Source organism: Poromitra crassiceps (genome assembly GCF_964638095.1).
Source record: "Poromitra crassiceps genome assembly, chromosome: 14".
Classification (NCBI taxonomy): domain Eukaryota; kingdom Metazoa; phylum Chordata; class Actinopteri; order Beryciformes; family Melamphaidae; genus Poromitra; species Poromitra crassiceps.
The window spans coordinates 11,831,691-11,843,612 of NC_139633.1; the positions used below are offsets into that span (position 1 = coordinate 11,831,691).

Consider the following 11,922-nt stretch of genomic DNA (forward strand, 5'->3'; position numbering starts at 1 on the left):
TTGTTGGTTATTGAAATGGTGGACTATGAGTACAAGCAAGGAAACATTAACTTTTCATTCTTTGTTGTTTTTGTTTTCTGAGCATTTTTGCTAGGCCTATTCATTTACACACAGTATAGACTACTGTGCGTATACTGTAAAGAAATGTCAAATGTGGTCAAATGTATATGTTGTTGTGTAGCATTTACTTTTACATTCTAATTCTACTACCCCTTTCTTTGTTTTTTATTAGATGCCTTCCAGCAGAATTTGTCTAAATGAATGTAAAAAATATAGAAAGGGCAAAAATAGGGAATAAATAAATTCAAGTTGACGGCTATAGCCTGATCCAAACTACTATAAATCATCAAATGGGCTCATGTGCATTATGTCAATTGATGTGTGATTATTTGTTTGAAATCAATGCGTACAAAGGTGCAAAAACAAGTGCTCTTATTTTTCATTTGAGTAAAAAGTCCATTAACATTGCAGATAAATATCGAAAGGCTCTGTGATGGCTACAGACACTTTTTGTCAGACATAAAATATGAAAATATGCTGTTTTGTGAAACATCAAGTCCCTTATAGGTAGCCTGTAATACAATAAAAGTCACTGGTGCCCTACTCCTCTGGAGTCAATTTTCAAAAAGTTCCTTTGTGGTTGTTATGGAGCAAACGGTTCCTCGCGGTGCCTCCGGAACGTTTCCAGGTGGAGCAGTCTGGTCTCTGGCCCCGAATAGATCCACATCAGACCTCTGTTTGATAAGAGTTTGTCCTGAGGGAGCCCGTCTGACAAGGTGTTTGTTGCAGTAAGTTACAGAGTTAGTCTACTGTAGGGCTGAAAACCACAGTGCAGAGAAGGGAACTAATTCATATACATTCTCCCGTTGTGTTAACGTCTAGTGAGGTGAAATAACAGTGAATATATTTTTCATTTTGCGCTGCACATGATGGGCCCCCTGGGCACCCCTTCGAGGACCCCCACATATTTCTGAGTTGAAGTCACGTCCTCATACCGAAACGACAGAATAAGTCGATTTCCAATGACTCCCAAACCAACATACGTACAGGGTGAAACGGTGCGTGCAGGCGATACGTCTCGCGTGGGACACAGTTCATTAAAAAAACTGCTTGGTTAAGTTTAGGCAACTAACACAACTTGGTTAAGGTTAGGGTTAGGTTTTGGTTACAGTTAAAAATGGACCACATTGGGATGCGAACCTGCCTCTCTTGCTTGCTCTCTTGCTTGAAAGAAGAGGAAGTTACCGGTCCACCACTTCACCCCTGTCACCCTTACTGTCAGCGAGCTATATCAATATCAGACTGTCGTTAGGTTAAAGGATGGCTTTACCCACTTTGTATCATATATCATCTCGGTAATGTAAGCACATGGGCAGTGTTTACCTTCTCTCTCCGTTTACCTCAGGGAGAAAAATGCTCCTGCTGCTGCCTGCAGAAACTCCGCCCCCACCAGCTGCACGTCATTAAGGCTTGTTAAGGCTCTCCATGCGATGTGGATGTGCGCATACTAAAAAAATTAAAATAAAGAATAACAGCCGCCCTCGGAGCAGATTCTGCCTCTCCAGACGGAACCTCCGCAGCTCCGTTGTGATGCGTTGTGACGTAAAATGCGTCAGAACGGAGCGCTTTGCCAGAGGAGGAAATGGGAGATCTCCGTGAGGAAAACAGAGAGAGAAGGTAAACACTGCCCATGTGCTTATATTACCAAGATTATTAATGATACAAAGTGGGTTGATTACCAGTAAAGCCATCCTTTAAAGACCGCCACAGGTCTCCGCTACTTCCTGGCTACAGCTCCCAAATCTGACGTATGCACTGCACGCATGCACTTACTCATACGACCACAAGAGGTCGCATTCGTAAACATCGGTCGTTTTAACCCCCTTGAAAATCGAACAATGTTGTCATTTGTCCTCGTGAGGGTGGCCTGGAGGTGAAATAACAGTGAAATCTATTCTTCATTTTGTGCTGCACGTGGGCCCCCTGTGACCCCCTTCGAGGACCACCACATATTTCAGAGGTGAAGAAGTCCATGCTCTGCCCCGGAGGAGAGCCTCTTCTGTCTACTCGCAGGCGGACACGCTGCTGATCTTGCCGGTGGCCTCGGTCCAGGGCTGCAGGTTCTGCAGGGCGAACAGGGAGCTGTTGTGCAGGCACAGCGGATCGGGCGTCACCGGCTGGTTCATGGTCTTCTGGAAGGCTTCCTGCTGCAGCTGCATGAGGATCCGGTTAGCCTGCTGCCGCTCTGCCTCCCGCTCCTCTGCTGTCTGCCGCCTGGGGACACACCGCACGGGGAGGACACATGTTATAGTATAGGCAGCCTCAGTGGTGGGAGAAGTACTGGGATATTTTACTGAAGTAAAATAATACAACAATGTAAAGAACTCCATTACAAGTAAAGTAGTAAAAGTATAAGTATCGGGCAGCAAAATAGTATCAAAGTAAACATACTCATGTGCAAACTGTCCCCATTTTGAGAGTTATATTTTTCATCAATAATTTGAATATTAATACCGATTTATTGAAGTAGCCTTCATGAGCAGCATTTTAAATTTGGTTGTCACCGTGAAGCTATTTAGCTTTTGGGTCGTCTATATAGCAATGCTATCTTATAGTTATTTTATAAAGATGATCAAATATTTTTAATATAAAGTATTGATCTAGTATAGTAAACTATAGTTGTGAAATATGAAAAGTAACTAGTAACTATAACTGTGAAATAAATGTAATAGAGTAAAAAGTCTACAATATTTTGCTCTAAAATTGATTTTTTCAATTGTTTCATTGATCTATTTCTATGGACCTTTATCCAGCTGCTTTCGCTTGATGTCAGCCTATTCTCGATTTGCTTAGATAATAATATCTTATTGCTGAAATAATAATGATGATAATAATATTAGGCTAATAAAAATGGAGTAAAATAAGAATAAATAAATATAGCCAAACTAATCTATTTACAGATGTTGTCCCATTAATTGTTTTCAAAGTTTATTATTTTGAGTAAGAAAAATATAATTATAATATTGAATAAGCCTAATAAGTGGATTATTATAAATTTTGAGTGATAAATAAATGCAGGTGTTGCGGCCAATGCTGTACTAATAAATGACAAAGGATGTAAATCTAACATCCATGTGAAATCACCCGCAAATGTTGCTGATTTCCCTGCTAATTCTATTTTATAATGTAATAAAAATGAATATTTCACCACCAGCTAAGAGGGTCATCTAAACCTAGACCTATTTCAATTTAAGACCAATTTGGGTCAGATTATCTTTTTCGATTTCCAAATTCTTCACGATATAATCGTATTCCAAATCCAATTTCTCAAAATTATTTTAAGCTGTTTAATTCCCCAAAATAGCCTTCATGATTATAAACTTGAAGACAAAATGCAGCTATGCGTGCCATCTTCTTTATTTATGAAGAGCTTGTATTAAAAACAATTATGATGAAAAATGTGGTTGACATCAAATAGGATAAAAACATAACAATAAAGTGCAGTTGATCGTGTGCATTTTATTTATTGCATGTCTGAATGGTGTAATGCTTGGCAGAGCCTATAGGCTATGGGGGGGGGGGGGGGGGGGGGTTAGGGTTAGGGTAAAAATACTCTAACAGATCAGCACTTTTTTAAACCAACCACACAACGTGTCTACTATTAAAGGTGTTGTGTGCTTTATCTAAGCCAGGATTGTATTTGCTTGTTTTAAAGATAGCCTATATATACCGTAGTTATTTATGTGACAGCTTTTTTCTTTTCTCCTGCAGTTCATATTTTGAAGGCAAAAACTATAGACTACAGCAGGAATCCCAAAACTCTTTCATATCACGAATGCCAAAACAGATAGACTCCCATTTGATGAGATTTTGTCCAAGATTTGTATTTTTGCCTGGGTCCAGACCTTCGAATCTGCCACTCCACTGAGAGTTGAATTTGGCTGAGTTGACAATTCAGTCTGATATCTAGTTGTGATTTAGTACTGCAATGAATAACTCTAGGCTAGTGGGAAGAGGGAAAACCTCAGTCATTCCTTTCATAAATTCTCCCACTGTGCTACTGTAACATTTAGTGAGTGAAATAATAGAGACTTTGAAATATATTTCTTGTTGCATGCGGATGCCCTGGAGCCATCTCCAGGACTTCTGGATGTCCCCCAAAACAACTTTGGGAACCACTGGGTCTATCCACTAAGAAAAGGGTTCGTCGGTGGTTCTTTGGTTAGTGATAGAACCATAACAACTGTTACTATTTATTATTTAAAAAAAGTTGTTCAGGTTAATTAGCCCTGGAGTGTGGGGGTCTTAACATTTTTTATTTTCATACGTTGGAGCATTTATTCCTTATGTGGGTTCTATATAGAAATAGCAAGATGGCGCTGTAAAGACCCTTTCAAAAATGGTTCTTTATGGCACCAACAAAGTTGTGGAACAGGTGTGAAGAACCATATTTTGGTATACTTGACTCTATGAAGTAACATTTTCAAATGTGTTGTCAATCAGTGTGCCCCAGGGTTTTTTAGCTGGAGGACATTTTAATCTGCTCTCTGCTGCTTTGGAATGTAGGCTAACCAATCAAAAGCAGAGTCACTACCGTAATATCCTAAATAACAGGCAACTCCAAATGGCTGTGAAATAGTGAAATAGCTAATTTGGCAGGGCATTTAAAAAAAAAAAAAAACAATTGCGCACATATTGCTACTGTGTGTTGCCGTGCCAGTGGTTAACCCTCCACGTGCCAGAGGTGGCAGTGCACCCATGCAAGGCCTAGGGTCCTGACCTTTGTGCACCGTTGCTCTGATCGCCTCTAAAACTTGCCAAAACACTTGAATGAATCTGGTGAAAAACAAGGGCAACTTCGGCCCAGGATCACGTGCATCATGTAGCAACCATGCGACCTCATGCAAGCCCATTCGAGGAAACAAGGAAACTTTCAACAGCCCAGATTTGGCACATCACTGATGACATCATCACCGTTTCAACAGCCAAAGTTTAGCACTGATGACATCATCACCGTTATCCATTCCTGACTGACTGAATGTCTGACTCACCCCAAAACGCCTTCTCTTGACCACGCAGGCTGCGCATGTGGTAAAAAAAGAAACAAAGAAGAAAGAAATCTGCCCACGGGGGCACTACTTCTTCTTCTAATGGCTTTCCGGCAGACTGGATGCCTTGCGGCACATCGCTGCTGAAGAACATCAGTGATCATTTCACTGATGATGTGACAGATGATGTCACTGTTGACATCACTGTCATAAAGGTGAGGCGAAGTGGACTGGTCCCACACTACCTGACTGTGCCGACAATGCCCAAAAGGAAGGGACCGGCACTCTCCAATCCTGAAGCCAAGCAAGCAAGAAATTGGCTCGAGCCAGAGAAACTCAGCAGTGAACTGCTGAGGAAATGGGGGGAAGGTTGTAACTCCAACCCCATAATGCTGGTCTCCCCAGAAGTCTGCACCCCAGAAGTCTGCTCCAAGCACCTCAACCCCTACCAATGCAAGCCGGATGATCAGAGCCCAAGTCACCAACAAGTCCAGCATCCCAACCTGGAGTAACTCTAGAGGAGAGGACAAGCTCTTCTCCTTTGAGATTGTGGATGACAGAGTGGGGAGATCAGGATCACAGCCTTCAACAAGGAGGTGGGCAAGTTGTTCCCTTTAGTGGAGTAAGGCAAGTCAACTACATCAGTAAGGCCACGCTGAAGCTGCCCAACAAGGAGTACACAACGCTGAAGAATGATTACGAGATGACGGTCCATGGTGCCCTGCGGTGACAACAGAGACAAGGTAAGAGTGCAGATGAGGTTTCCCGTATTACCACTAAGACCAGCAGAGAAGTCTCCAAGAGAGCCCTCCACTTAATGGACACCGAGGAGGTTGATGTTTGATGGCTCTGCCTGTGGTCGCCATCAAAGGGGCTCACCTGTCTGATTTTGGGGGCAGATCTCTCGCTGCTTTGTTCAACTCAACAGCCATGGTCAACCCAGACATACCTGAGGCCTTTCCACTGAGGGCGTGGTGTGACCAGGAGGGCTACGCTCTCAACAGCCAATCTCTGACAGAGACGAGGTCAGCGGGCGGGCAGTGGAGCAAGGGTAATCTCTCGAGACAGACTTTCGACTTGCATCGAAAATCTGTCGGCAGGCTCCGTCAAAAGGGGTGTAGCAGCGCTCGCTCGCACGCATGCTGCGCTTTATCCGATCAAAATGAAGTGAACGTGACCGGTGTGTAGTCAACACTTACCATTTTCAGCGTATAGCAAGTTGCTACTTGCTACTAGCAACGAGCTAGAGTTGTTATTGTTGTTTCATAGCGACGGACGGATTTGAGAGCGACACGGAAAATAAATGCATTAATGGGCAGAGCCGGTCGGTTGGAGCCAATAGCAGAGCTTGCAGGGAGCGGAAAGGGATTTTCTTCCACTGCCGACCGCGCCTCTTGAGTTCCAGTTGCACCACATTGAAACGGGGCTGCTGCCCCCAGAGGTTAGAGATCTTTTGTTTTGTTTAACCGATGGGTTCCCAGACTGGAGCAAGGGTGAACTGGAAAACACTGAGCGACATTAGGATGACGTCATAACCACTGATGATGTCATGTCATGCCCCACAATCGTCAAGTGAGGTCATACCCACTGATGATGTGGATGACGTGGCATGGGTTAACATGAGTTTGGTCATAACCACACACAAAACGTCAGCCGATGGCGTATAGTCTCCCAGAGTCTCCACCCTAGAAATCTATTTCTAGTTTGTAGAAACAGCTAGCACGCTGCAAAATGTAAGCTAAAAACCAATCTAAATGCCACTTCACCTCCATTTTGTGCGTCTGTTTTGGAACCAGGTTTTGACCTGGGCGTCGGTCATCTTCAGGGCCTTGGCGAGGGCGGCGCGCTCGGCGGAGGCCAGGTACTTCTGCCGGTGGAAGCGTTTCTCCAGCTCGCAGATCTGCAGCCGCGTGAACGACGTCCGTGGCTTCTTCTTTTTGGGGGGCGTCCGGTTCTGGTAGGGATGACCTACACGCCGTGTTACAGTGAGGGGTGAGAGAGACACTGGGTAGGACAGGTAGGCAAGGAACAGGGGAAATATGGGACAGGACATGACAGGCCAAGACAGGACAGGATATGATATGACAGGACAGAGCAAGACAAGACAGGACAGGACATGACAGCAAAGCACAGGACATGAAAGGACAGGAGAGAATAGGTCAGGACAAGCAGGGCAAAGACACACAACATCAGCAAGAGAGCATCAACAGAGCCAGTCCGTTCTCTTCAATCTGCGTACAAATAACAGGCTTTACAATTTCAAATTGCGTGCCGTGAATATGCCAAACTTGCCAATTGCATGCAGTACCGCAGGAACCAGTCCGGAAGTAGCACTTCCGGCTCGTACGTGTGAAAGCCAATGGGATTTTTGCATGGGGATTTCGGTTAAATGCAAAAGTTTATGAAACATTTGCATGTCTATCAACCGGAAGTCGCATTTAACGTTTGTTATTTAAGCCTAACAAAATCATAACCCCATGTAACCTTAACCGAGTTCTTACACACAACCCTTAACGTTTTAAAATTGGTCATGCTGTTGCATTTTTTTTAAAGTTATGACCAAAAACTCATTCTGACTGGCTTTAATGCGTGTGTGTCCCAGGCGTAGCATATCACCTGTACGCAAAATTTACAATTGGCGTACTACTACGCACTGCACACAATTTGAAAGTGTAAAGTCGTGTTATTTGTACGCAGATTGATGAGACAGAGCAGCAGTAGCAGAGCGTGGGCGTCGACTGGATATGTGGCAAGAGATGCTGCACTCAACATACCTGAGAGTGATCTGGTATAAGCTTTTATTATTATTATTATGACGGAGAGCAAAGATCAAGCAAAGATATCACCAATAAAATAATCACATGATATGATATCATACAATGTTCCCTCTAGTCTAAACTGATAGTTTGGTGCACAATCTTAATTAGGCTTGAACTCCATTTTTGGTGCTATAAAGAACATATAGAAAGGTTCTAGCACATTGGTTCAACACTGGACCTTTATGATTCTTGAAAGGACCATTTAAGAATGCATGAATTGCTCAAAATCAACAGTATCAAAATAACCTTTTGAAGAATTCTGATTTAGGCCTACCAGTTGTTTATTTTGACAATTTCTTTTGAGTCATTATAGGAACCTGTGAAGAAGCCTGCATTTTGTGTGTGAAAGTCTACTAATTTATCACATGGCCAAATTAATAGTTTCTTGTCAGTCATCAGTAGCCTATTGATCCAGTTTGTCTCCAAATTTAGTCTAGCCTAAGTGGTTTTGGTGGCAATTTAAACTAGATGCAGGGATTTTGCCACAATAGCTGTTTTAGGATTTGGTGAGATGACAGGCCTGCAGCAAAGCAAAGAAATTCCAGAGATACAGAGATAGACTGGCAGAGGAAACTGCTACAGCAGGTATAGCTTATAGTCAAAACAACTGAAGGGATCGTCTCCATTAGCCTACATGACACAAGCCCTTTCTTATGAAATGTCAAATGACGAAGAGTACGAGCAGGGCACCATTGAAGTACTGTAATAATAAACAAAGGGAGTGATTCCCTCCTGACAATATAGGCCGAAGTACAGCTATAGAGATGTATAAAACACAACCAGGCAAGTCAAGTCAGTAAATAAATACATTTGTAAAAGTGCAAAGGAATAATCAATTTATTATTCTCTCTGCCAACAAATATAGGTCCTGAACTCAAACTGAACTGAATTTGAAGTTTTTCCCATAAGATTGTCATAAGATTGTAAAAACAGGCTACATAAGTTCAAAGATGTATTCATAAATCCAATTGCAACTCAAGTTTCCTAATCCTTAAAAACTTAAGGATATACTGGACATTTTACATGGACTTATTATATGGACATGTAAAATATATAATTGGAAAATTCCAGTCTTTCTGTTTGCTCCATATTTTACATTATTTATATTATTATATTATATTTTGCTGCTATTGCTGCATGTGATCGATGCGCTGTATACTGCACAAAGACAAATTCCTCGTTTAACATGTTTACTCACTATTAAAATCATCTTGAAAAAGTTGACATCAAAATCATCGTTCATTATGCTACTGTATGTGTTAATGCAAATGCTAAATGATTTGGCTCTCAGTGAAATGCCTCTGCACCCATACATGCTCAAGCTATTGCAATGCAGCCAGTGCTTTATTGTTGGCTCAGCTATAAATAGGCTATATGGCTAAATCGTATTTCCTTATTGCTTCTTTGAGTGAGCAGCCAATTTGTTTATTTATTTACCTTGGCCATCAATTGGGTTTTAATTACATCAAATTTGATCCTGTAGTTTTCATCAACATAATGAAGATCGATGAAAATATATCCAGCAAAATTGCCATATTATAGTCTATGGAGCTTCTGAAATTCAGGGGAGCATTCAGGAGCAAGGTTCCCAGAGTGATAAGATGCTATCACATTGATCCAAACTTATCTCGCCTACAATTTATCACTGAAATAATAACTCATAAATGTTGTCAGTTGTTGTCAGTGTTCCAATATCCCATAAATTGGGGCTATTTAGAAGCAGGATTTAATTTTTTGACAGCAAACCATATTAAATGGTACGTGTTGTCCACATTGATATAGATGCAATAAGCCTGTATCGGATTAATTGACGCCTCAAATGTTTTGACTATCTTCAGGCCTGTAGCCTATCATGCAACAACCAAAATCAATATTATTATTATTATTAATAATCAGCGTGACGTCACTGCCACCCAAAAATGCGTAATTCTGCGGCAGTTAAAGTATGAGGTGTGCCAAACAATCTCAAAAAGTAGGCTATATGCCTATCACATCGCTTATATTTTTACATTCTGAGTGAGAGCAGAATTAGCTCAAGATTTTGATGTATGCAAGTCGTGTTAACATTCAAACATGGTCAGCCAGCTGACGCTCAAACTCAGGCGTTATTGCAGTTGCCACCCAGTGACGCGATTTGTTTACGAAAATGCTGCTCAGCTGATCCCTCGTATTATTGTTATTGTTGTTGTTGTTGTTGTTGTTGTTGTGTGTATTATATAATAATAATAATAATAATAATTGTTATTATTATTGTTGTTATTATTATATAATACACAGAACAATTATTATTGCCGTACCACCCCCACACGCACACACATTTAGAGGTAGCACTTGAAATGAACGCATTGTCAAGGCCTCAACAAATAGCTCTTTTGCAACTGGTTCCATGGACGCATATATTATTATATTATATTATATTATATTATATTATATTATATTAGGCTATATTATGTTATGTTATATTATATTATATTATATTATATTATATTATATTATATTATATTATATTATAGGCTATTATAGCCACCAAGCCTATCGAGCAATATAACCTACCTGTGAACCTGTCTTTGGTGTACCGTCTGTTGCTCTCCATCCAGGGGAACGTCAGTCCGTTCAGGTTGTTGAAAGTCCCGGTCATCGGCGGTACGGAGGAGTGCGCGCCGCTCAGCGGCCGGTGCGCGGGCACTCGGATGACCCCAGCAGCGTTCACGTTACTCCCGTTCATGTTCATGCCCATGTTCATGTTATAAGCCCCGCCGAAGGAACCGAGCCCGCACGCGCTTCCGTTGCTGTTATATCCGCTGTTACCGCACGTGAAGCCGCCGCTCGCGCTGCTGCTATAGGCCGGGTGACCATAGTCCTGTGTTTCGTGCATCATCCTCGTGCCCAGCATGCAGCTCTGCTCCATGCCGCTCGCGCTGAGGATCTGCTCGATTCCGAAGCTGATGGGCTCCCCGTGTGCGTGCTGCTGCACGTGTGCCCCTAGTATTCCTCCGAGGTGATCCATGGCCTCCCGCCGCTCCGCGAGCCTCCCCGCTCCGCGCTCCGCTCCGCCAGGCGCGAGCCGCTCCCGGGACTCTTCTGGGCTTCAAGGCTCGCGCTCCGGTCGTTATCTAGTGAGTGTGGGCGCGCATGTGTGCGTTGTGTGTCTGTGTGTGTGTACAGAGGCTCTGAACGTGCCGGCTGTTTGTCCCCCCTCTGCTGCGCGAGGACATCAATCAAACTGCCAAATAGACAGCGCAAGATTATAAGACCCAATTTTAGGCCTGGAAACTCAATTGGCTAAAGACTCCATCAGCTCAAGGCGTTGTGGACACTTCATAAAACATTGATTAACAGCTGATCAGCTCTATGAAGGCGTTATGCCACACGCCATAAAACACTGATTAACAGCTGGAGATCAATAACAGAACCGTCCAGGATTTATCCATTCTCCCATACACCGTGTTCACATAATAGTTCATTTTATCATAAAGCATTATCTACAGGCTGCCTTCTCTGCTGATGTAGGGCCTACACTAGCTCCGTCCAGTCCTCGGGTAACCTTTTTATGCGGATGTGTTATGCCGAATTCTGCATCCAACGGTTCCAGCTTTATAATAAAACAAACAAGTTAATTTAACATTTTGGTCGTGTCGTCTCTAGCCTAAGTCCCATGGGCTATTTGTTGCAACTGCTGACGACCGAACAAGACTCCACGTTAATCTGTTTGGGTTTAGAATCGCTTGTTATGCTATTAGCCCACTGACAAAACCATGGAGCCATTTGCTATATGGCTATAGCTAGGCTATTAGGCTACATTATACTTTATTGTAGCCAAAACAGCTCATTCATTTCTGTTTCATTACCAATTAATTATCATAGTCAAACAATGAAACAAATTAAGGCAATATAATTTGTTTTAGGTCAAGATGTGAAGATACTACCAATACTTAGGCTTCTATAGAGCCTATAGGCTACTGAACTTCACGCAGACGTGACCAACAGAACGGACTTATACAATTTGGAATTATATCAGTTTTTTTCTTCTTGTTCAATTCTGAGTCTGATTTCTA

At 42.3% G+C, this 11,922-nt stretch overlaps 1 protein-coding gene across 1 annotated transcript; it reads right to left on the reverse strand.

Annotated features, from left to right (window-relative positions):
- Window positions 1-2,063: 2,063 nt before the first annotated feature.
- Window positions 2,064-10,874, reverse strand: tlx1 (T cell leukemia homeobox 1; the record flags this gene model as incomplete). The annotated part of the gene is made up of 3 exons (XM_083650847.1): window positions 2,064-2,274; window positions 6,815-7,052; window positions 10,421-10,874. 3 exons carry the CDS (start codon window positions 10,872-10,874, stop codon window positions 2,064-2,066), a joined length of 903 nt encoding a protein of 300 aa, XP_083506973.1.
- Window positions 10,875-11,922: the final 1,048 nt, after the last annotated feature.